General features: G+C 36.7%; 1 protein-coding gene across 4 annotated transcripts in view; it reads right to left on the reverse strand.

Moving 5' to 3' along the window:
• fggy.L (FGGY carbohydrate kinase domain containing L homeolog) overlaps positions 1-26,933 on the reverse strand; it is a 128,174-nt gene that overhangs the window by 23,806 nt on the left and 77,435 nt on the right. For 3 of the 4 annotated variants that reach the window (XM_041589342.1, NM_001093701.1, XM_041589344.1), the window contains 6 exon segments: positions 14,875-14,982; positions 11,894-11,955; positions 7,991-8,138; positions 6,205-6,279; positions 4,875-4,995; positions 2,801-2,895 (listed from right to left, as the gene is read on the reverse strand). In XM_041589342.1, the coding sequence (XP_041445276.1) occupies positions 2,801-2,895; positions 4,875-4,995; positions 6,205-6,279; positions 7,991-8,138; positions 11,894-11,955; positions 14,875-14,982 (609 nt within the window). 4 annotated transcript variants of the gene reach the window in all.

Raw genomic sequence — 26,933 nt, forward strand, 5'->3', positions numbered from 1 at the left:
CCTCCAAAGACAAAAGACTAATGAAACTGCAACATTCCATAGTAGTGAACTACTCAGCAAGCAATTTGGAGAAACACATATACCACAGTTTTAGTATATACATCATAATAGAAGACAGGTTCAGCATAAGTAGATATATAGATAGCATTAAGAGTACAAACTATCCCAATGCAGAAATGCATTTTCATTCAGATGTTTTCAGTTTCTCTTACATTTGTAACATCCATCTTCATAGCTCAAGGGCAACTTCTTAAAGTTGATAGCATTAGGTGAGACTCCTTGCTTTTCCCATGGTCATCTTTATGTAGTATGGAGCTGATTGAACTAATTAACTAATTAAACTAATGGAACACATTTGTATAACTTTGCCTATGAATCAATAACTAAAAATATTATTTATGAATCTGCTTTACAGTAAAATGTGCTTTGCAATAAAGTGTTTTTTTTAAAGGACACACACATACACACACACATATATTTACTATTATATGTTTCCTGAGGTTTCACATGCCTACCCAACACTAAGGGGCACATTTACTAACGGTCGAATTTCGAAGTGCTAGAACTTCGAAATTCGACCATCAAATTTAAAAAATTAGTCGAAGACAGTCGAAGTTTTTTTTTGTTTGAATTTAGCTGTTTTCGATCGAATTAAAATCGATTCGAACAATTTAATCGATCGATCAATTTTCAAACAAAACACTTTGACTTCTAAAAAGGTAGCAAATATTGGCTATAGGTTCTAGGAGGTCCCCATAGGCTAACATAGCAATTCGGCAGGTTTAAGGTGGCGAAGTGTTGAATTCGAAGTTTCGAAGAGACAGTACTTTGATTTTCGAATGGTCGAATATTCAAAGTTTTTTCAATTCAAATCGAATTTTGGCCTATTCGATGGTCGAAGTACCCAAAAATTATTTCGAAATTCGAAGTTTTCAAATTCGAAAATTCACTTCGACCCTTAGTAAATGTATGGCTGGCATACCCGGTAGCCCAGGAAGTGATAGAATATTTAGCAAGCATTCCTTGGAAAGCAGGGTTCTTACCTTATGTTTCAAGTTTGTATACCTGTGGATCTGTATATTTTATATTTTGATATTAATATAATTGTATGTAGGGAGAAGGGCTCATGAAAGGAAGTCAAGTAAAAGGGGGAGCCACGGGGGGTAAAAGTTACGGCAGTTCCTTTCCTCCACAGTGCTTGATGCTGCCTTTGTCACTGTGCTGTGTAGTAAATAATGTATTTGTGTATTTGCAAGTTGATATACAAGTTGATACATTTTTTATTAAAAGCTATGTAAAAACACAAATAACTGAACAGTAATTCAGAACGCATGATTCTTTATGTCAGTGGCACAGCATCGCCAAAAGAAGACACATCTACTTTAGTGGTGCTTAGTACATGATGGCAGAGGCATAAAAGAAACATATTGGGGGAAAATGAATGTACCAGATGTGTGAGAAGGGCAAGAAGAGCCGAGCCTGGCATGTGCCAGATTCACAATATAACACAGAAAGCAAATATTCGAGGAAATCCTCTGCCAGCCTGTGAAGCTTTACTAAGAAGGGAAATGTATATTATAGTTGAAAGGACAAAGCTGTTATAGTGGTGCACTGCCTAGCTATAAAACAATTACACTTATTCAGGGACCTACAAGAGGAATTTAGACCACTGTTTTATATGGGATGCTAATTCCAGTCTAGAACAGAAGGAAATCTGTTTGGATTACACATTTAAGTTGTAATGCAATTGAAGACATAGGAAACAAAAGGTATATTTGTAGCAGACCTTTACACTTAGGAGCACCTGTTTAATTTCTTTAGTACATTTTGTAGAGGCAACTCCCACTGGAAAATGGCCTAAGGCATAATGAGTCAGTAAATCAAATGCTAGTGGCAGTGGTAGGTGTTGTTAACAGGAGCTTGGATGACCTCCGGTTATAGCTCTCTTGTGGCCAGTACAACTACTGTAGTGTATGAGTGTGACTGATTCAGGCTTAGAATTAAATGTTTATTTTAATTTGCCTTTTTTTTTTTAACAATCTGCAACGTGAACGTGTCTGGGATTATATTTGTATTGCTGGGACAGTTCTTACTGATTCAGATTGCTAAATTTCCCTAGTGGTGGTGCTGTTAGTGCACATTTCTCTCTTTTTAATACAGTAACATGATTCCAGTATGTACTCACATGGAAAAGTGTGGTTGGTAACCACATAATAATACATTAAAATATTTATTGGACCATCACAAGCATGTTTCAGCATAACTTGATTCTAAAGAATGGCATACAAGCATATAAGCTTATAGCTTTTTAACTCTTAACATTCTTACAATAAAGATGTAGAGATGGAAGAGCACATTCTGATAGGTGGTACAAACAACACATATTTATTAGATAAGAAAACCTTGTTCCCCAGTTGTTTTAAATAAAGCTTTTGCTTCAGGGCACTGTTAAAATCATCAATCCTTATAGACACCAGATTGTAATTCCGATGATAATATTTTAAAGCATTTGTGTCTACCTTAGATTGGATAAGTGCAGTACTCATTGGCTCAAAGGAGCCTTGTTATTAACTTGACTAGGCAATACTCCATATATGCAGCTGCACGCATGCTGAAAACTGTGCCTCTTATAGCACTATACACTAAGCACCATGGACCTATCTATAATGGAGGTGCACAGAGTTGTGTCTCACAGTGCTCGGTGTTATGTAGGGGTGCAAAACCAGAATGTTATTTGTGACTGTTTTTTGTACCTTGTTAAATGAGCCCAAGCATGAAAATAACTATAGAATAAAGTCACCTTTATTGAAGGAAAATCTCCAGATGCACAGGCCCCAAGAATTGCAGCTCCGACTAGCACAGATTCTACCTCTTTAGATAAGACCACAGGTAAGCCTAAGCAGATAGACAGATGCACAGTTAGGGTGCTGAGAAAGAAGTACAAAAACTGCATTTTCATTATAAACAGTCTTCCCACTGGTGATTTACTTCATTGCCGGTAGGAAAGCATTTTAGGGAGATTTGTTGGCCATGGTAACCAGGGTCGGACTGGCTTTTGTTGGTCGCCCAGACACGCTCCCTGCGGCCGGCTGAAATTGTATGCAACCATAAGAAGGTACGTGCTGGCGGGGGGTATGCGGCTGGGGAAGGGGGCCTGTGGGGGTGGTGAAGGAGAGGCAGGGGGTGCCATCGGGGTGTGCAGGCCCCACATGGTGATGCGGCTGTCAACAAATTATCCAATAAAATTACTGATTATTTCTTGGTAGATTAATTGACCAGTACTTTTCTCAATTCTGTACAGTACCTAGCTTGTAAACTCCTTTGCATATTACAGTACTTTACTTACTAAAAGTGGGCAAACTAAAACATAAATGTTTGTACAAATGGGGATTATGCCATTTAAAAGTAGTTCGCAATAGACCAAACAGAAAAAAACAAGGGAATCCCAGTGATGTAAAAATGCATATTTGACTTGGTTAATCATTCAGAATAATCCTGTTAAGCTTAATGTTTTATCTAGGTATCCTAGCAAACAGAAATGTTTCCACATCTCAATACAAATTCCACTGGTGGGAGCTGAACAGATTCCATGAACTCTTGATTTATGTAAGAAAACATATCCTTGCAATGCTATTCATTTTAACTGCTTGTCTGCTAAATGGTCAGTTTATACATCAGATACTAGCAAAGTATCGAAATATGAATAGTTCACAGATATGGGATCTATTATGAGGAAATCCATCATCCAGAAAGCCCAGTAATATGGCGCCATTTACCTACTGAATCCAGCAACTCCTCATTTCTGGGAAATTGCTTTTCTCTCTAATAATAGCAAAGCTAGCATGAATCCATACCGGTGGCAAACCAATCCAATTTGTTTTTTTAATGTTATTATTATTATTATCATGTATTTTTAGAGTGCCAACATAGTGTGCAGCACTAATTAAAGGAAATGTAAACCAGATTAATATAAAATTGCTCAGCTCTCATCTAAGCAGTTTTTTAATTCATATTCTTTTTTTATAGTTTTCAAGATTTTAGCCTTTTTTAAACTTAAGAGTAAGTAAGAAGAAAAGAGTCTGACATTTCTTTTATTAGAAAATATTTTTTTTTCATGAATGTTGACAGTCGGCAGAAATAACATGCAAGTGGTGCTGTTGTGTCAAATTCATCATATCAGTGGTTTAAAAATGACTAATATTCTGAAAACGATTACAAAAAATTTAATCTAATTGAAATTTCAAAGATGTAGAAAAGCAGTCAGCATATTTCATTTTCAGAATACTTTGTTATACAATATTGCTTTGGAAAAAGGACAAGGTACAGCAACTTAGTACATGTTATTATTTTATTTTAAAGTTATTTGCAAATGGAATTGCCATTGAAATAATGTAGCCATAATCTGCTCTCCTACAGCCAAGACTCCATTACTCTTAATGCCTTGCACTTTGTAATTAGCTGACCTGTACATAAAGTAAATAACAGAAGTCTCATGAATGCAGCACATGATGCAATGGGCAAATCAGCATGATTTTCCCATCATGCATGAATTCCAACTTCATTGTGGCTGCGTATAGCTCTGTCCAGTGCAAGGACCTGTGGGTGCACTGCTGATGGCAGGGCAAGTTGAGAAGTGTGCAAAGCATGGCGGCCTGCACCTGTTTTTTGCACTTTACATCCTGTCCTGCCTCAGTCTGTGGTTGTCTGGACAATTCATGCTATCATGCTTCCTTTTCTATCAAGATCTTTCGTACCATCTATCTGCAGTCACTCTCCTTATATGAACAAATAATTCCCAGACCCAGCCACCACAATATTTGTATGCTGTATTGCAAAATATATAACTTGTCATTGTAACTAGGTGCTAGTCTTACCAGTAATGTCTGCATGCATCTGCACAAAGAGAGGGTTCTTGCTCAGTCCACCACAAAGATGCAAAGTGCTGATGTGATGGCCTGCAGTTTGCATTGTTTCCAGAATGTGCCTTGTTCCCAACTGGAGAAACAATTAAAATGATAAGTATACTCAAAAGAGGCATACAAAAAACAAACTCTCTCCCTCACATTTATGTGCATGGTGGATCATTTTTAGGACATAGAAGTATCTTGCTAAAGCTATTTACTTTCTAGATATAACATAGACCTAAACCACAGGAAAACCCATGTGTCATATTGCATAGAAATTATGACTATGCTTTATTCATCCTGGGATAATAGAAATTCAGTGTTCTTTTAACTCATATTTACCACAACCGTAAAATTAAACCTTCTTAACATTTGTTTCTTTGAAATGAGAGCTAACTTCAACTATCAAATAATCCTCTTTACTGCTATAAAATGATTCCTGGGACTTCAGGAAATTCCACCAAGATGCCCTGAGCTCTCAGATTGAGTTCTGTAATTCGATACACTGGCATATGCTTGCAATCAATATTGCTGAGAGGAAGCAACAATGCCCAATATTAAAACACAGTGCATTTTGCCCATAATCTGATATCTGATAATCATTTAGCCTTCCAAATATGCTCTTTAATTATTTGATATTAGATGTCAGATTTGACTTGATTTATGCTTTTTATATTGTGGTGTAATATTTCCACTAACCCTCTAATTGTATTCATTTTAGAAATAGAGGATTATCTCTTTGCAGCATTATTATCGGTATATAGACAATTCATGTCCCTATTTTGTGACTGAAAAGAAATCACTTCTTGATCAGGATTTAAGAGATACAAACATTTAGCAATGTGATAGTGTCATAGTGATACATTCTTTTTTCTTTGTCTATTCTCTCTTTCTATTCTTTATTTTCTGAGGGTAGTGGTGTTAAGAGGGGATGTAAAAGAATAGTTCAAAGGTTTTAGTTGCAGACAAAATATGAATTTACATAATAAATTTGACAGTGTGGTTGAATCCAGCCCCACTCCCTTAAATTGGAGCTGTTTGTGAACTCAAACCTTTTAGGACTATCAATTGGATTAGATACAGTACTTAAAATCTAACTTCTATTCTGCACATTGAAACCAAAGTGATCATTTCAAAACAACCACCGCCTTCATAGAATTTTGCTTACAGAAATATCTCTTTGTTTTGCCAACTAAAAATGGTTTGCCTTACTTTTATTCATATAGCTTAGTGCAAGCTGTAACGTAGTGACAAACATAACACAATAATATTCCGGTTTATGAAAAGTAAGATATCTTACCGCAATGGCTTGTATTGTGGCCAAGTAAAGAGTAGCCAAATCATCCAAGCTTTTAGATAAAGTCAGTCCAACAACCTGCAGGGTTAAACTTACATTAAGTTTATATTATATAGCATCTTTGTAGGCTTTCTCCTCGCAGTTTCCCTTCTAGACTAACTGCTTCTCAGAGCAATGGTTGCTTCCCTAGTTGCACAGCTCTAAAGAATGTGTAAAACTAATCTATATTATGGATAATAAGATGAGGTACTACTCCATCTTAATTTAGGTACATAAATAAGGTAGAATATAGAAACCAACGATCGCCAACTAGTGGCTCGCAAGCAACATGTTGCTCATCAATCCCTTGGATTGCAGTGGCCCCAAAGCAGGTGCTTATTTTTGGATTCCGAGCTTGGAGGTAAGTTTTGGTTGCTTAAAAACCAGGTGTGTTGCCTCCTATATGCTGAAAGTCCACATAGGGACTGTCAAATAGGCAATCAAAACCCAAATTTGGTACACCAGACACCTTTTGCAGGCTTGTGTTGCTCCCCAACTCTTTTTATATTTAAGTATGGCTCACAGGTATAAAAGGTTGGGGAACACTAATATAAACCATCACAAGATATGTGCTTCTTTATTAATGCAGTTCCTAAACTGTACCATTGCAATAAACCATAGCAAAAAAGTAGTAAACCCAGTAATTTACTTTTATTACAAAACTGGTACTGCTGTTTGCTATGGATTACTGGTCTAGTGAAATATATCACAAACTGGCAATATTAATAAGATGTATAGACTTTAAAGGAATCTCTGGCTCCCAGTGTATACTTTGAGAGCAAACACAAAGACTATGGGGGTTATTTATTAAGGTTCGAGTTGTGTTTTCCACAAAAATTCAAGTTTTTGAGTTGATTTTTTTTGGTTAAAACATTTTCAGGTTTAAAAAAAACTTAAATTTTCCAAGATTTATTATACCCCAACCCTGGAAATAGCTTGAATCCCTAAATACACCATTTAAAACCTGGTGAGGTCACGTAGAAGTCAATGGCAGAGGTCCCTTGAACCATTTGAGGATGTTAACAGCCTGCACAATGTTCAAAGTTTTGCCTGAAAACTTGATAATTTGAGCGATTCACATTTTTTCCTGTGGAAAACTCGATTAATTTGAGAATTTGTTTTTTTCCAGTCAAATTTTTCTTAAATAAGATACCATTCAAGTTGTGAGTTCAATCGCGTTCATTTAAGTTCATTCGAGGTACTGTATAAAAAACTCTTAACATTTGACCTTTGATAAATAACACCCTAAGTATATAACTTAAAATCAGTTAATAAATCTCAAACAAGGTAGAGACAGACATGGTAAATAAAAACATGGTGAATAAAAAAGAGAAGTTTTAGAACCTTCTTTTTCTCCTTCATCTTCTGCAGTGAACTGAGGATATTGGCACAACCAGAGGTTAAAACCACATGTATTTGATGTTGTTTGTGTGGGTTGATGAACCAACAGTCATCATAATACATTGTATTAATGTAGGCCCTCTTCCACATACAACAAACTGCAAGTTCATGGCACCTTAATCTCTTTCACTGGAGCAGTATTTTCCCAGCACTATATACATCTCCGAAGGCTTTCTCATAAACTGATATATGTCAGTATAATTTGCACTGCCATAATAAATACAAAGCAAGCTGCTGGTATTTGTACAAGGTAAAATGTGGTTCTTTTTTAGTGCTATGCACTTCAAGGTCACATATATATTCCTCTTTTGTATTGCAGACACATTTTGATTGCGACCCTGTTTCTTACCATGCCTTTCATTGTGAGATCTGCCAAGGGAGAGCGGTTCCCATGGAAATCTGGCCAAACATGTAAATCAGCCGCTAAAAAGCCCACAGGCCCAGACTTCTTAATTTTATCCAGGTGATTGTTTAAGTATGTATATATATGTTGGCCCCTGGAAATAAAACATAAAAAAGATTTATCCTCTAGGATGTAAACATTTGTACATCTGGGCTGGAAAAGAAAATTCATCAAAAGATGCAATTACCAAGTTCCAAGCAAAAACACATATCATTTTCATTAGTGATCAGTAGGATCCAGCAGCACATGCTCATAAAAGGGGGAGGAGTTATCATTGCACAACTGTTTTCATGGATCTTGGAAAGAACTGTGAATATCTTTAAAGGGAAACAGCTACAGATACTAAATCAAAATTATTATGTTAATAATTTTTGCTCACAAGGCACAAGGAAATCCACATCCCAAATATTTATGAAGTGTACAAACTGAACTGTATTGTTCCGTCTTCGGGTTCATTTTATTTTGCAAAATATAAAAAATGTGGCAATTTAAAAGTCTCCACTGCCTTTATCAAGCCAACAATGAATCATTTCGCATCTACTTTAACATTTAAAACATCTTAGGTCACATGGCCTATCATATGCTTAAGTCATAATGATGAACTATAATGTATAACTATAATGGAGTCACCCCAAAAATCTGTTGAGTGACAAAATATCAAATATCAAATTTGGATCATTTCCAAACTCAGCCTATTGTTATATATATATATATCCAATTATACAATTATTTCGCATTGGCATGCATATACTCTTTGTACTAATATATATATATATATATATATATATATATATATATATATATATATATATATATATATATATATATATGTAGAAAATAGGAATGGAGCAGCACACAATCTTTGCAAAAAGTATGCTTTATGATTCAACACAGATGTGTTGAATCTTAATACACACTTTTTGCAAAGATTGTGTGCTGCTCCATTCCTTTTTTCTACATATTAAGTGGGGACGGAGACGGAGATCCTCGCTTAGTGCGCTGGTAAGAGGGCTGGGGCATCTTCAACTTCAAAGTTTACAAAGTTTTGTATTAGTATTTTTTGTGGCTTTAATGTTTAATACATTATGATTTTCTCATGGGTTAGTGTAATTGGTAGATTCTACAATTTACACAATTCATGGAAAAGAGAAGAATTTGAATGTTAGTAAATGGGCCCCATATTATGCACATATCTCTCTGCTACCACCCGTTGAATCAGCTGAAAATATAGTTGGCTGTAGCACTGACCGTATTTACACCAACTACACTGATTACGGGGGAAAATGCCCATTTTTTGGAGATTCACTGACCAACTGCTTCAGTCTATGAAGGCCTGTCAAAAAGGGCCAAAATCATTGGAATATTGCTGTCCAGCTCAAAGGGCACATATATCAAGTCCAAAAATATATTCCAAAACATTCTTTCAAAGTTAAAAAATTATTCTTTATTTAGCATAAATATTAAAAAGTAGGCATACAGACCAATTGATGTTTCGCCTTACGCGTTTTGTACCCACCGGTACTTATTCATAGGCATGAATGAATATGCAGAAATATATACAAACAAGTTCAAGTTCATCTTGTTAGCACAGGGTAGTTTATAAACATCTATAATTATGGAAGTTTTGCAGGCAGTTTTGTAGTGCAGAAAGTACTTATTTTATTATTGTGGATAGTAAAAAAACAGACAAACAAATTGATCGTGTTGTCAGACCCCCATATTTATCAGAGCCTTGGTTTAAAGGGAACACAGATTGCAATAAAGGGTTTATGGACTGTGCATTCATAGAGGTCTTATGGAATCTCATTTCAAACATGTCTTTTTAACAGCTCCATAACATCTCAATAACAATTGACCGACCATTGTCCAATTTAAAGCAAAATCCTGATATTCATTTAGCTGCACATGTACATAGAACCACACACTAATGAAATCCCTAAAGGAATCTTGCATATGCTCACCACGTTGACTTCTGACCTCCTAGCAGCTGTATATTTATTCTTTGCATTCATCCATTTAGCTACATGTTTTTTCAATTATAATTTAACATGTGCACCCTGCTAAAGTATATCACTCAGAATGAACTCCACTTGGAAGGCATTAAAATAATTAATTCACATCACACGTCACATAATTTTAAACTTTATGCCTTCTTGGAATTGAGTTGTGGTCATTTAAAACGTTAAACAATTGTTTTTTTCATATATTTTTTTCCTAATGCACTCTACTTTCAGCTTCTCTATAATCATTTATGCAAACATATTTATTCATTATGTATCCAACATAATGGGACTGTAGAGCATAATGGATTATCGACAGTTGATATTAACTAAATAAATCATACACAATCTGCCTACTAAGTTATACTGCAATGTTCCAAGTATATATATCAGCATTCAAAGTATTAATGTTATGTATTGTGGCTATGATAAGGCCTACAACAGAAAAATGACTTATTTAACAGCCACAATAATTTAAAAGGTATAATTCAGAGATCGGAATACAATATATTAAAATAACATAATGTTATACTACAATATTATACTACAATACTGCTGTTCCTTCTGAGGAAAAGAGAGCATCTTATTGGTTGTTGTGGGTTACTGCTCCTGGTCAAACATAGTGCCTTTTATTACATACGGGGGTTAGACATTTATATCAAAGGCAGATATACAGTAGGTCCTACACAGGTTCAGTAGGCAGTCTGTGAGACAATTCCAACACAACAGAGACAACCTGCTTTTTAATAAGGAATAGGAGTCAAGGGTCCTCTGTGGACTTGTGGAATTGTTTGTTCACGTTAGTTAAATTAAAAGTTCAAACTAAAACAAGTGCTATGATTTCCAAACAGCACAAAACTGCAGTCAGCTACATTTTAAGACCACCCTGAATGCCTGTTCAAACTGACCTGAAAATGTAATGACATTTATTTCATGTGATTTATCACCACGTCAAAAATGGAATGCCAGAAATATCAGGGTTTATAAATCCTTAAAGAGACCGCCAGTCATGGCATTATAGATCTTCTTTCCTTTATTTTGAGCTTCTTTTATAACCTTGCTTTCCTTATTGGCCCATTGGTGGTAAAATAAACCGAGTAGGAAGTTAAATTATGTAAATGAATGTACTTATCTTCATATTCTTTTTCCATTGTACTTGCTTCAATAGTGTCTACCAAGGTTACTTAAATGGCTTCTTAAACTATTTTGTACTTGTGCCTTCACCACCTTTACAGTCCTGTATAAATATACCTCTTTTAAAAACAGTTCTGTTTATAACTATGTCCTTAAGGTATGAAAGTATGATTTTAAAATGTGGTGGTATGCCATATATACCAACATCCTACTAAAGATATATGTCTTTATCTCTAGTACACATTAGTGTTTGTTAAATTAACAAAAGCTTTACTGTACCCAGAACTGCCAAAGCAAAATCATATTATAACAATGCAAAGTTCCATTGGCCAAATGACAAGGCTGACTTTAACAAAGAGATTTCCAAAATGTGAACCAGGCAGGCAGAGATACAGAATTTAGCTTTTGTGGATTTTATAATCACCCTAGGCAAAATACTTTGTGGTGCCATGCGAAATACAATCTTTTTTTATTTTTACAATTTTTCTTGTTTTGATTTCCTTATACCTTTGATCTCCATTCCATATTATCGGAATCTATTCACAAGCTTTCAATGAGTAACAGACAAAGGTGATTAGCAGCAAGGACATCTTGGCAGATTTTTCTTCTTTTGTTGCAGATGTATGAACATTTCTGCTTCTTTATCATTATAGTAATGGCAAATTAAAACAGCTTCCAGTAGGCAAGGGGATAGGAAGAAAAAATAAGTACTGACCTGGCTTTAGCTTGATTTTCTAATTCCATAAAAGCAATGTGGCCATGCACAACATGATCAATCTTAAAGAAACAGGCAAATGAAATTAATTAAAATGATTTGCATAGCTGGATATACATGGCCTGTTTATTCAATAGGATACAAGCACACATACATAATGCATGTTATATAAGCATACACCATAACCTTTGTTAATCATTCTACTAAAATTACATCAGCAACAAGTACAATAGGATTAGAGGGCCCTTCTTGCAAGAGTTAACAAACTAAATTTTTAGGGTACAATTTAGACATAGGGATTTTGGAAACAAATTTATGATTTATAATATGACTGATTAATTAAGATAATGAATAAGCTTCCTTAAACAGGTCAGTCTTTAGGGAACATTTAAAGTTTGTAAGAAAGGAGAGCGTCTGACTGCTTAAGGCAGAAAAAAGCAGAACCCTGAGAGAAGTCTTGTAGATGATAATTGGCTTAAGTGATGAGACAAGAAGAGAGGCAAATCTCAGCAGCAGAGCGAAGGTTGGGCGAAGGAGTGTATTTTGAGAGATGAAATATAGGATGTAAACCATGAAAGAGTAGTGTCACAAATGCCAGCTGAGTATATAATGTCTAGGAGGAGTTTGTGTTTGTCGTCAACTGTGTCAAAGGCTGCAGAGAGATCTAGAAGGATGGGTATGAAATAGTGACCGTTAGACTTTGCCAGGAGAAGATCATTGCTTACTTTGGTGAGTGCAGTTTCAGTTGAGTTTGTTTGGTGGAAGCCATATTGTAGGGGGTTGAGAAGGAAGTTGTGAGTAAGATGCTGGACCAGGCGTTTGTAAACAAGCCTTTCCAGCAATTTGGATGTGAATAGAAGAAGGGAAACTGGATTATAGTTGGTGGGAGAGCTGGGCTCAAGGGAAGGTGTTTTGAGGATAGGAGTGATTAGTGCTTGTTTGAATAAAGATGGAAATGTACAAATAGAAATGAAAAGATAAATAGGTGGCTAAGGGGCAGATTTACTAAGGTTCGAGTGAATTTTCGAAGTACAAAAAGTTCGAATTTCGAAGTCATTTTTTGAATACTTCGACCATCGAATAGGATACTACGACTTTGAATTTACTTTGACTTCGACTTTTCGACCAATTGATAATCAAAGTACTGTCTCTTTAAAAAAAAACTTAGACTTCAATACTTCGCCAACTTAAACCTGCCGAAGTGCTATGTTAACCTATGGGGACCTTCCAGAGCAAAGTTTTTTATATTCGAAGGAAAATCACACAATAAAATCGTTTGAATCGTACGATTCAAAGTACGATCAGAATATGATCGTATGATGAATAAAATCCTCCGATGTCGGAGGATTCTATTCGATGGTTGAATTTTTAAGTATTTTCCACTTCCAAATTCGACCCTTGATAAATCTGCCCCTAAGTGTAGGAGAGAGTGTATCAGATATTGGATAAAGGAGATTAGAAGGTATGGGGTCATGGGAGCAGGTTATGGGTTTTCAGCAGGCTAGAAGTGTAGTTTAGAGTGGAGATTAAAGAAGAGAAGTAAAGTCGTTTGGCTATTGATAGAGCTTGATTGTAGCAGGAGAGCATGAACTTGAAGTGGATGATGTCAGCATCAGTTCTTGACTTTCTCCACTTTCGTTCAGCTGATCTACTACATTTTCTGAGGTACCGAGTTAAGCTAGTATGCCAGGGTTGGGGTTTAGCTGGTTGACTGCGACGGGTGGTAGAGCTGTTGAAAGAGAGAAGCTGCCATATTTTACAGGAATGGTTGTTAATGTGAGAGATCCTCTGTGCTGCTACTGTTGATAATTGTTGTGAATCAAATGTGTTGAGGTTTCTGTATGTGTGGGTAGAGAGAGATAGCTGTGATAGTGCAAAATGTTATCTGAAAGGAAAGTAGGAAAGTAGGTGATGGTCAGATACAGGGAAGGTGGAGTTAGTAAGGTTGGAAGGGTTACACGAGTGGCAGAATATAAGATCATGACCCTCAATGTAGGAGAGTCAGTCCACTGAGAAAGAGGAAATGAAGTTGTTAGAGAGGGGAATTTAGAAGTAGCTGGTGAAGCAGAGTTGTCAATGGGAATATTGAAGTCATCTAAAATGAGAGCTGGTGTATGGCTTGAGAGAAAGGATGGAACCCAAGCAGCAAAGTGATCCAAGAAAGTAGAGTAAGGACCAGAGCGACCTTTAAGAGGATTGGAAGTTAGAAAAGTTGTAGGAAGTGTTTTCTTTTCCAAGAGGTTTTTAGGGAAGGTGCCAGAGTTTACTATATGATTTTAGTGTGATGGTATATGGGCATTTCTTACTACAATTGTACTCTTTCAGGGAGGAATGCAGCAATCATAAAGTACTGCAATGTGGGTTTTCTCCAGGAATAATGTTGTAGTCTACAGATAAAGCCAGCATTAAAGAAATGTGTCAAGTTTAATTTTATTTATTATTTAAAATCGATTTCATTCGATTTCAGATAAGTTTAAGGATCCAGTAATCAGGGACTCTAAAGTCAAAGCAGATTTAGCGTACTAACATGTGAACCTAAATTTGTAAAACTAAGCTATTTTACAAACCATTACGTGTTGCATGATTTTTCTTCTTGAATAAAGAATTGCTACTGTCAAGTCTATGAGATGAGTTGTTCAAATTTTGAAAATTTGGCGAGAAGACTTTTCTCTGGAGTCTGTGGATGAGTTTATGATATGATATATATAATATAATCACAAATATGCACCTAATTAAAATGTCCATACACAGGCAGAGTTTTGCATTTGCCATTTGTTACTGTTGAATGACTCAGAAGTATAATGACCATGTATGAGTTTAAAAAGTTCCCTTGCTTGATGGATATCTAGTTGGGGCACATATTGTATATAAATAACAGCTGGGTAGCACAGCCAAACTGAGCAAAGATTTGCCTGTTTGCAGACTAGTAACTGACTTGGTACAAGTTGCAATATAAAAATTGCCTATTATGAAATGCTCACCAGTTTCCCAGTAGCACTCTGACCACCCTCATTCAGCCAGAGACCTGGAATCATAGCAGAGTAATATGGACCCCATACTCCAGGTACAAATATTGGCTTCTCACTTATCTGAAGGAATAACAGCAAGTCATACATGATTTAATAGTTAACTGCATCTATAAAGGAACGTTGCAACTGTGAGATTTTATTATATGCAGAAAAATACAACATTCTGACTTGACAGGCTGATCAAAATAAGCATTATTTATAATTCTACAAATAAATGAAACCCGTTTTAAAAATGTGGTATATTTTTCCTTAATAGTTGCAATCCAACTCCCAGCAACTCCTGGAAAGGCACAGTATAATTGGTCTCTTTATCCTTATCTCTTATGGTATGGAGGAAGGGATTACCACTCTGGTATAAGCACACAATATTCACTCTTGATCAAATAACTTTTTGCGCCAGTGGTTCTTTAAAACAGCCAAACGATTTATTTAACTGATGGTACACTTTTCAATGGTCAATCACATATTCAAGGTGTATGCTCAGAAGGTACACTCCACAAACAAGTAGTGGCAGCAGGTCATTTACACAAATATATTACTCACGGACACTGTTTGATCCTTTGTCAACTTTCTGAATTGGGTAACCTTGCCTGCCTTTGGTGCACAATCCTAAATGAAGGAGAATCCCACAGCTTGTCTTAAGCTCCAAGGTTCTCTCTATCCCTGAGTCTAACCACTTGCGTCCCTAACCTGGCGGCCTTGTCACCGCAGGGTGCTAAACCTTCACTAAACTCTTTGTTGGAGCCTTAGCTGCTCACTAACTTTCCTGAACCTATCTGTCACGCCTATAGTGACCTATTACAGTTTCTGACCTGACACTTGCTTGCTACTATACTGAGGCCTACCTCCACCTCAGACCCTCCGAGCCACACATCACCTCCTCCAGCAAGTGGGTATACCAGAAAGAGAGCCCGAACACATGGGATCATCCCTTTTTATAACATCTGAGAACTACTCCCCCTCCCGCCGGGAAAATGGACCCAGCCTAGCTGGCTAACACATTCCCTGGGGCATAGAAAAACCTTTGCTTTTCTACACTTGTGATTAATAAAAACCAAGTACACATTTCAAAAGAAAAATTGGGAAAGAGTACCTAAACCACGGAGAGTGTATTTGAATTATATATTATCGTATATAACTCTAACAGGTAAGTAAACATAAGAACCACCTTAAAAATATTATATAAAACTATTGCAAAATTGGAAGCATTTATAATTGAAAGTTAGAGAAAATCTCACATGGGCATCATGTTTTTGTGCAGCCAAAAGTCTAAATCCTTTTATAATTTTTTAAAGCAATAAAGTCCAAATATATTGTCAAAAATATTATTTATTAATTGCATTTTGTGTTTTTTCTGTATTTTCTTCATTGCAAATCTTTTGCATATCTTAATGCATGCTATAGTTCTTTTATGCATTTAACATAATCAGTTATTTTATTCATTTAACATAATCATGATTTTATAGTTTCATAGGGGCAAATTTACTAAAGGGCGAAGTGGCTAACGCTAGTGAAAATTCGCCAGAGTGACGTAATTTCGTTACTTAGCTGATTTACTAAAGGGTGCTAGAGTAAATTTGCTAGCGAAGTGGACCTACTCTAGCGCTACTTCACCCCCAAACGCCAGGCGAAGTTGCGCTATGTCGAAGGGACGTAACTACGATAATTCACTAACTTGCGGATTTTACTGAACATTACTTCTTGAGCCAGACTTCCCTTCGCCACCTCAGACCAGGTGAAGTGCAATAGAGTAGATAGGGCAAAAAAAGTTGAAATTTTTTCTAAGTCCCAAAAAACGCTGGCGTCTTTTACTTTTTTAAGGGTGATAGGTTGAGAAAGTTTGTAAATTTTTTGGGGGTACCCTCCTTCCCCCCTACATTTCCTAACATATGGCACCTAAACTATACAGTGGGCACATGTGTAGGGCAAAATAACAACTCTATTTTATTTTATGAAGCTTTCCCAGGTTTGTGTAGTGTAATGTATTTGCTGCTACATATACGTCCATTGTACTTTAACTTGGCACCATATGCAAATTAGGCATCACTATCGTAACTTCACTTTGCTTGACGAATTAACGGTAGCGCAACTTCACTACCTTTCGCTTCCCTGAGCACAACTTCGGATTTTAGTGAATTAGCGGCGCCCTGACGAAACTTCACCAGGCGAAGTGCGGAGAAGGCGTCGCTATCGCATTTTCGCCTCTTAGTGAATTTGCCAAATAGTGTTTTCTTAGCTTGTGTTCATGAGAACATTTTGTCACCAAAAAGGAGGAGAAATCACTTTTGGGTGCTGCCTATTGAAGTCACCTGCTGTCGGAGCTACCAGGTCCAGGGGAGCAGAAGCTCCAGTGTTCCTTCAGTAAGATAGCTGCAGTAGTGCACCATTCATTTCAATAGCATTTACATAAGTTTGAAACAACTGCCTATGTTTAATGAACATATTTTGGAAAGTCATTTTACTGTGCACAATACAGATTTTAAGTATAGGGTCCATTTAATGTAGCTGCTGCTGCAAATCTTATCCAGTGGAGGAGTGAGAGGACTAGACAGACTGAGACAACATCTATCTGACATTGCTTTTGCTTTGTCTTGGAATATTCAGGAGTTAGCTGTCCCTGCTATGATCAGCCTGCCTAAGAGTTTCAGTAGCTGTCTCTTGCATTTGAATGGGCTTGATTCCTTTTGCTTCTGCAATAGTAGTTCCATAAACTATGCTTTTATGAAAACACTGAAAAAAAATATTGCTCCTGTGCTAATAGTAAGAGAGGAAATCAATTCTTCTAACAGTGGCATTCTACAGGTAAAACCCCTAACCCCCTGTTTCCTCAAGCCCAGTCAGTCCAGGGTCACTTCAGGTAACAGTGGAAAGCAACTATTACTTTATAATTCCATCCATATGATGTATGTACATTTGTATGGATGTTGGGGGTTCTGTGAAAAACAAGGAACAAAAAAAGTTTGTCACAGTAAAAAATGATTAAGCTCCTCCAGAAGAGCAGTAACAGAGAAATCTTTTCTTTGCCCCTATTCCCAAGCACCATATTGTTCCAATACCCTATACCTGGGGCTGCTTCTATTTCATATACTGTAGGTAACGTTTGTTCATTGGAACAGGGAACTTGTTTTCTAATACATTCAAATAAAACTTGAAAACCAAAATAAGAAATAATGTACTTTTTAGTATAACCCCTTGCCAAATGTTTCATGTAGAATCTGCAATAAAAGCTAAAGAAGTACGCTTAGTCAAAGCCACGTGCTTAGCAGGAATAACATCCAGCAATCCTAATGTGTCCACTGACCTTTTCCAGTTACAATATCTGACTCACTGCTGGACAGAAAGGATCAATCTCAAGCTGTGCGGGAACCTAAATGAGGGTTTTATTTCATACAGTAACAATTCAATTTCAGCATATCAATTAGCTTGGAATCCTGTGTTAGGTCTCAGGTTCTCTCTAAATCAGCTAGAAACACTTTGTACAGTATATATATCGTTTAAAAGTAGATGATTATTCAGTTACAATGATATCCTTGCAATAAACTGTATAACGTTGGAGTGCATTTCTTTTTAAGATGCTGACATGAATTCTTGGGTGTACCTTTCCTTATTTATTAGGCAGTTTAAATTTTCACTTAACTGTTTATTTGCCTCACAAACAAGTCGAAAAGTGAGCCAATACATGCACTTGGGTTTTCCTTACTTAGTACAAAAGTCACTGTTCACATTCAAAAGCCTCTTTTAACTGATTTAGAAAACGTGTTAAAACTCTCATTCTGAGCATTTTCGAGTCTTGGAGTTTGGAGAATATTGCATTAAAGTTTCCATTGAAGTTTTTTTGTGTTAGAAGTGTATTGTTACTCGCTTTTGTCACTTGAAACTAAAAGTTTCGAGGGGACAAAAAGCACTCATCAAGTCAAGTGTGAAAAGTTTGTAAGTTGGCCAAACTTGGACTTTTGGACCTTTTTGTCCACTGGACACATTTTGCAGTCAACCAGTAACCAAACATACTTTTTTGTGCTTCTGTTTACACAACCATTGTGGCACTTGCACCTCTTCAACTTTCCACCCATGTTCTGCTGCTACATTTGTCCCCTCAAAAGCTCTTTCTCTCTCTTTCTCTCGCTTTCTCTGTGCAGCGTCTGTCAATGGCACAGAAGAGCTGGCAAGTGTATTACCCCAGAAAGAGATGCTATTTCCTATTACAAACGTTTGGGGCTGATTTATCACAGGTCGAATGTTTAAGAAAAAACTCCAACTACTAAAATTCTAATGAATGTTACCGACCAGAAAACTTGAATCAAATTTGAAACAAATTTGAACACAATTCGAATCGAGTTTTTCTCCGAAAGGAACTCGGATGTTAGGAAGGCTATTTACTTCTTTAAATAGGTCACTGGACCTCTGCCATTAACTTCTACATGAACTCAAATTCAATTTTAAGTGGTCATTTTAAACTCCAAATTGTGAGTTTTGACCAAAAAAAATGTACAATTTGAACCGTAGTAAATCTGCCCCATGGTGTTGGAACATACTACACAAACACCAAACTGTTTCTCCTACAGCACCGGAGAGTCCCAGGACTAACCTGAGCCTCACACCCTGTTTTCATAGTTGTAGTTTCATCGGGTGGTCACTGAGGGTCCAGAAAAGGGCAACTAAGCTGGTAAAAGGTATGGAAAGTCTCAGCTATGAAAAAAGACTGGCCAGGTTGGGGGTGTATACACTGTAGAAGAGGCTCTTAAAGGGTGATATGATAACTATGTATAAATATATACAGGGATCATACAATAATCTCTCTAATGCTTTATTTACCAGCAGGGCCGGAACTAGGGGTAGGCAGAAGAGGAACATGCCTAGGGAGCAAAGCTTGGGGGGCGCCAGACACATACCTCATAAGCAGCCTACCCCTAGTCCACCATTGATAAAGGTTAAACGGAGGCACTCACTGACGCAGGCCCGTCCTCGCTCATTTGCGCAAGGCTGCACACTTGAGTCCTCGTTTGAGCACGGCCACGTGGGGGGAGAGGAGTGACGTGGCTGGCAGAGTTGCCTGAGGTGCCCAGCCAGCCATGTTTACCAGTAGGGCCTTCCAGCTGGCACAAGGGCACCCATTCTGATTAGAAGAAAGGAGATTCTGTCAAAATATTTGGAAGGGGTATTTTTACAGTGAGAGCTGTGAGGATGTTGAATTCTCTCCCTGAATTAGTCATAGTGGATGATACATTAGAAAGCTTTAAGAAGGGGTTGGATGGCTTTTTATAAAGTAGGTAATAGCCTTCCTGACATCCGAGTTTTTTTTCAGGGAAAAACTCGGATGTCAGGAAGGCTATTAACTTCTTCAAATAGGTCAGTGGACCTCTGCCATTGACTTCTACATGAACTCGGCAGGTTTTAGGTGGCGACGTATCGCATTTGAGTTACTCATTTTATAGTAACATGTTTTGTTTTAAACTCATCTATCAATTAGTATTTTCTTATTTGATCAATGTTTTTGTATCCTTTAGTACTGCGCAGTTGCTTTCTATTATACGAGAATTGAGTTATTGGTTTCTCCATTTTAATTAGCCAATCATGATTACAGCAATACAGGTATAGGATCCCTTATCCGGAAACCCGATATCCAGAAAGCTCCGAATTACAGAATGGCCATCTCCCATAAACTCCATTTTATCCAAATAACCCAAATTTTTAAAAATGATTTCCTTTTTCTCTGTAATAATAAAACAGTAGCTTGTACTTGATCCCAACTAAGATATAATTAATCCTTATTGGAAGCAAAACCAGCCTATTTGGGTTTATTTAATGTTTAAATCGATTTCTAGTAGACTTAAGGCATGAAGACCCAAATTACGGAAAAATCCGTTATTCGGAAAACCCCAGGTCCCAAGCATTCCAGATAACAGGTCCCATAGCTGTACTAACAAAATACATTTTAATCGTGACTGTACATGAAACAAGTGCCCACAGTTTGACTATTTCAATTGCAGTAAACAGGCACCTATCCAATATGGCAAACCTTGGTATGAGATTTTATTTCAAATACTTCCCACGATGGATCTTTGCAAACACTAGACTCCTCACAAACAACACCCCCTTCCTGTTTATTGTTTCTTAAATTCCTCCTGACAGTTGGCTGTTTTCATTTGCCAAAACCACAACAAAGAGTGCCCGAGGTTTTTCACACGGAGCATTCACTCTCTGCATTTCTCCAGAAATCACACAAAGGTGGTTTTGTTGCTGCCCAAACTGGAGTTTTGTGTACCTGAAATGTAAAAGTATTAAAATGCCAGCCTGACCACACAGGCTTCCCATGCTCTGCATTCAGTTAGAAACGCTTGTGCAACCCCTCCCCACGTTTCCTTCTTCTTCTTCTACACATTACTTCAAAAACACTGCTGTTATTATAATTATTATTATTAATAACATGTATTTACAGAAAGTCAGCATATTCCACATTGCTGCACAACAGAAGTGTGACTACTGTACAGTATATCAAACATACAGACTGCATACAAATAATGACAGGTACAGAAGGTAAAGAGGGCCATGCTCATTAGAGAGTACAATCTGAAAGAAAAAGCATAAGATGCAAGGTGTGATATATTTAATACAGCTATGGGACCTGTTATCCAGAATGCTTGGGACCAGGGATTTTCCAGATAAGGGAGTTTTCTGTCATTTGGATCTCCATATCTTGTCTACTAAAAAAATATTTAAACTTTAATTAAACCCAACAGGATTGTTCTGCCTCTAGTGATGGGCGAATACATTTGGCAGGCATGGATTCGCAGCAAACTACCACGTTTTGTGCCAGTAAATAAATTTGAAACTGTGGCGAAAATTCGCAGATGAAAAATCCCCCGTGACAAAAAAATTGTTGCATGTCAGAATTATTCAGACACCCATTGACTTAATGCATTTGGACAAAATAGTCGCATGTATAAAAATTGACACTTCAGTCAAAATTGTCGTGCATCAAAATTATCTTGACTTCAACACGCTTCGCAAATTTTGCGATACATTCCAGAATTTTTGGGCGAAACGCCACGGATTCTCCAATCACTATCTGCCTCCAACAAGGATTAATTATATCTTAATTTGGATCCAGTACGTGGTATTGTTTTATTGCTACAGAGAAAAAAGGAAATCATTTTTAAAACTTAGAATAATTTGATTAAAATAGAGTCTATGGGAGATGGCCTTCCCATAATTTGGAGCTTTCTGGATAACCAATCTCTTACCTTTACTTATTTTATTTAAAACAGTGCATACCATTTCAATTTACCTTCACAAACCCATGACAAAGTATCTATTCCACAGAATTCTCTAAACCAACATAGAGGTTTGCTTACAATAGAACCAATGGGCCTAGACCAAACCATGGAAACTCATTATTCCTCCTCTACTTTACTTTCTGGCTGGTATTGCACATTCCAGCAATTTGCATTCTCCTGCCAAACCCAGACTGCCTTCATTTTATGCCTTGAGATTACATGAGCTTTTCTAGAAAGAAAAGAATTGCTTGCAGTGCATTAGTAGTGTCAACAGGGGAAATGTGCCCTCAAAGAAACAAATGCTTCTAGATCTAGTGAATTCAACAAATTGGTTAAGTGTACACATACTAATTTGAATTTACTATGCCACTAGGTTTTTTCACAGGGTCCTTCCAGCCTTCTCCGACCCTGGGTATATTTTCTCTTATAATAACGAGTCAGAACATGGCACAAGTGACATAACTAAAGACCATTGAAAAGCCCAATCTGATGACAACACCAAGCAGCATTTATATGTAAATATAGGGGCAAATTCACGAAAGGGCGAATTTTTCACCAGCGACTGCTTTGCCACACTTTGCGCTACCTCGCCAGGGGCAAATTCGTTACCACTACGCTAATTCACTAGAATGGATAGTTTATTCTCAGCATCCGAACGCTGGCGAATTTTCGCTAGCGATACTTTGGCAGTGGGAGAATTTCATTTGTTAGTACTCTTACACTTAGGTCAATTTGAATAGGACTTATACATAAAAGTCTTATGGGCGTCTTTATTAGTGATGTTGGTGCAAATGCTTGAAGTGGCCACTTTTTAGGAACCATAATGAAGACAGAATAGATCCTCTAATGTCTTACACATAAGCCCATCTTAAAACAAATGTGGCAATACCCTCAAATGTCTGAAAAAAAATGTTAACACAAAAATCTTTAATAGTTCGGACTTTTGAAGGCCATTCTGCTTTAAAAAAAAAGTAAAAGTCGCCAGCATTTTTTTACAACTTTAATGAATTTTCGGCATACAGGATATGATGTCACTAACATAAGATTGAGGAAGATGTAGCTTTGTTTTATCAGTTCGCCTGGTTTGAGGTGGCAAAGTAAAAGGTAAATTTGCGTTGTAATGACCGTTCACCAGAGCGAAAAGTTGCCTGGTGATAGGGTGTGAACATTCGCTAGAGACGGTCTAGTTTGCTAGCGAATTGTCCTCTACGCCTGTTGATGTCCCTGCAGATGGGATTTCTGGTGAATTGTCGCTTGCGTTAGTCACTTCGTCCTTTAGTGAATCTGCCCCATAGTATTTTACAGGTTATTCATGGCTACTCTGTAGTATAAGTAGATATGAATGAAAGGACTACATAGAAACATGGATGATGAATGACGGTTGCTTTTAGGCTAGCAGCTGTAAGACAGACCCTCTAGGAGAGGAAAGCAATCATTCTCTATTGTATTACCTAGTATTGGTCCAGTATATACAGTAAGTAAAAGCACACAGCACACAAGATTTACCTCTTTTTTTTTTTTTTTTATAAAACTCCAAACAGCTAATATATTTATGAAGCTAAATGATGATGGATAGTTTCACTTCCCTGGAGGTTTTGCTGTAGCTGCCAACTGTATGTTAGCTACTAATGTTTCTTTCAATTTTCCACTTGTCCTTGTTGAGTGGACTTGTCGGGTTTCCAGTCCTGACTGCATAAAACGTAGAAGTGTGAAGAATGTATATATGATTCATTAAGATTAAGCTGTATCCAATTAAAAAAAAACAGGAAACTGCAACTGAAGTGGTTAAAGACACTTCAATGTAGTCTCTGTAGAAGTCTGTTCTCCATTAACTTGATTTCTTTATCAGACATTTTATGACAGTAAAAAAAAGTGTTTTATTACTCTTACTGGTAGCCAACCCACAACTTAGAATTAGCTTTGCACAAAATGAATGATTTCCCATACATCATATTTGGGATATGTTTTTACAAACACTGCTTTTGAAAAGCGCAATCAGACATTTTGGCTGAAGAAAGTTTGGTTTCGTCCAAAGCAAATACATTCACCTGCAACATATGCCATCCTGCTTAGGCTTTTCTCAACTGATTTAAACTTCTAATTCTTCCCATTGCTTCAAACAGATATATTTTTTTTAGAGTTTTTCAAATTTGCAGGTATCTGCCAGATTCTTATTCAGACACCATTTTCTAATTGAAATTTTGTTTACAGGAAGGCAGCTGCCACTCCTTTATTCTCTTTTTAAAAGAACAGTAACATCAAAAAACCTCTTCCAGTTTTGTAAATTAAGCCATGATCAACTGATTGGCGCTTTGCCTTGCTACCATAGTACCTTATACTGTACATGTGATAACCTGATATTTATTTATAGATTTATATTTGGAACGTATAATACCTTTCATGGCATTTGTGTTTTTTAGAGAAATAGAGTTTAAACATGGTTTCAAAAAGCTCTAATACAGGTATGGGACCTGTTATCCAGAATGCTCAAGACCAGGGGTTTTCCAGATAACAAGATCTTTCCGTAATTTGGGTCTTCATGCCTTAAGTCTACTGGAAATTCATTTAAACATTAAATAAACCCAATAGGCTGGTTTTGCTTCCAATAAGGATTAATTATATCTTAGTTGGGACCAAGTACAAGCTACTGTTTTATTATTACAGAGAAAAGGGAAATTATTTTTAAAAATGTGGATTATTTGGATAAAATGGAGTCTATGGGAGACAGCCATTCCGTAATTCGGAGCATTCTGGATATCGGGTTTCCGGATAAGGGATTCTATACCTGTACCACTAAAATTAGACCTTTAATAAAATTAGCCTCTGTTTCTTGGGACAAAGGATTTTCTTAAAACTAAATTATTGGTTTGCACATTTATTTTGTATCATGATGAATGTAAGGCTATCTCCCCTGAGAAGTTGATGCATTGGCGATCATAATAAAAGGCAAAAATCTCATGCATAATTTTGTGTGTGCGAGGCTCCTTTGTATCTTTTGCTTTTCGCCCCTATAGTTAAGGTTTAACCTTAGGAAAGCAATTTGCAGTTAAAATTAGTCCTGATATAAATTCTTTGTAAACGTTAAAAATTTGAAATCAATTAGATGAAAATAAGCGTAGGAAGAACCAGATCATAGATGACTTTGATGCTGTTTTCCAGGTACAGTATCACAGTGAGTGTGATTTAATAAAAGCAAAAGATGTAGAAAAATGGAATGTTTACAGAGCCTGTTTTTCAGTATGCATGTACTTTATTGAATGCAGAATAGTCTCTGATTATTGAGTCTGTAATGAAATTTTTTAAAGGTAATGAACATTACTTACATGTTGATTGACTGTGGGTTATGTTATGGTTTACTAAAGCCACATCAAATATTACACGGAGAAACACACTGCAAATGTGGATGCGTTTTCTGCATGACATGATTCATAATGAGATTACTAATTTGTAAAATACTAGTAATTACAATTAGCAGAGAACTATAACTGACACGCTTATGAGTTTGGTTCATGTCTAGAGCCTCTCCAGGACAGAAGTTCCATTCTTTAAAAAAAAGTAATTGAAATGTATTTAAACTGAGAAGAAATTAGCAAGAAATATGATATGTGCCACACTGCATGGAACACAATGTGATGTGTTTGGAAAATGCTGTAATAAATTGTGCATATAAAGATGTACCAAAGTACCAGCAGGTGTTTAAACAAAGCTAAAGACCATTTAGGCTGGGAAAATGAAGCAATGACCAATGATGCTATATCTTTTAGGAACAGGCACACAGTTTACTCCAGGTCTGCTAACTATTAGCAACCTATTAGATGTGTGCTTTCAAACAGTAGGCTGACATTATATCTGCTGATTGAGTTCTGTGGGTTACTAGAACTTATGAAAACAATTGAAATCAGAACTGAATGCAAATTGCTGACGAATGCTGGAATGAACAAGCTAGAGTAGGTGAAATCTTAAGACTGAATAGAGGCTTCATTTAGGATGTCATTTAGCCCTAGGTTTGCATTGTATACCTATAACTGCTCTTACATCTTATAGACATGGTTGCCATTTACAATTATAAACTATGCAACTTTTTTTAAATCGTTCTTGACCATGGTTCATCTTCCCTTTGTGATTTAAGCAGTGTGTCTCAAAAATCAACAACCTTCATGCAAATATTTGCTCTGTATTAGGAATGCACCAAATTCAGGATTCGGTTCAAGATGTTGCCTTTTTCAGCAGGATTCAGCCGAATCCAAGTGTCTGGTCAAACCAAATCCGAAACCAAAGAATCACATGACTTTTCATCACAAAAGTCAAACATTTTTGACTCTCTTTCCTCCTTATTTCCCTAATTTACATATGCAAGTTATAGTTTGGATTCGGTTCAGTATTCAGTTGAATCTTTTAGTGGATTCGGTGCATCTCTACTCTGTATATTATTGTCACAGAAATACAATTATAACATCATTATGGACCATTGGACTTGTCATTTATGCATTCTAAAGGAATAACAAACATAACATTCATTTACAACCTGCAGCCCTTGCAACTTACTGCACCCTCTCATTATTCTTGTACTGAATGCAATAACATACTGTCAACTTAAATGTTTATGATGTTAATCAGTCCACCAGGTATTGCAGAAATACTGCTTCTATCGTCCTTCAGCTATAGCTGATACTCTTTCCTCACATATCGGGAATTTGTAGCTAAGCTGCTGCATGAGGCTGAAGGACGATGGAGTGG

The sequence above is a fragment of the Xenopus laevis genome, chromosome 4L, assembly GCF_017654675.1.
Source record: "Xenopus laevis strain J_2021 chromosome 4L, Xenopus_laevis_v10.1, whole genome shotgun sequence".
NCBI classification, from domain to species: domain Eukaryota; kingdom Metazoa; phylum Chordata; class Amphibia; order Anura; family Pipidae; genus Xenopus; species Xenopus laevis.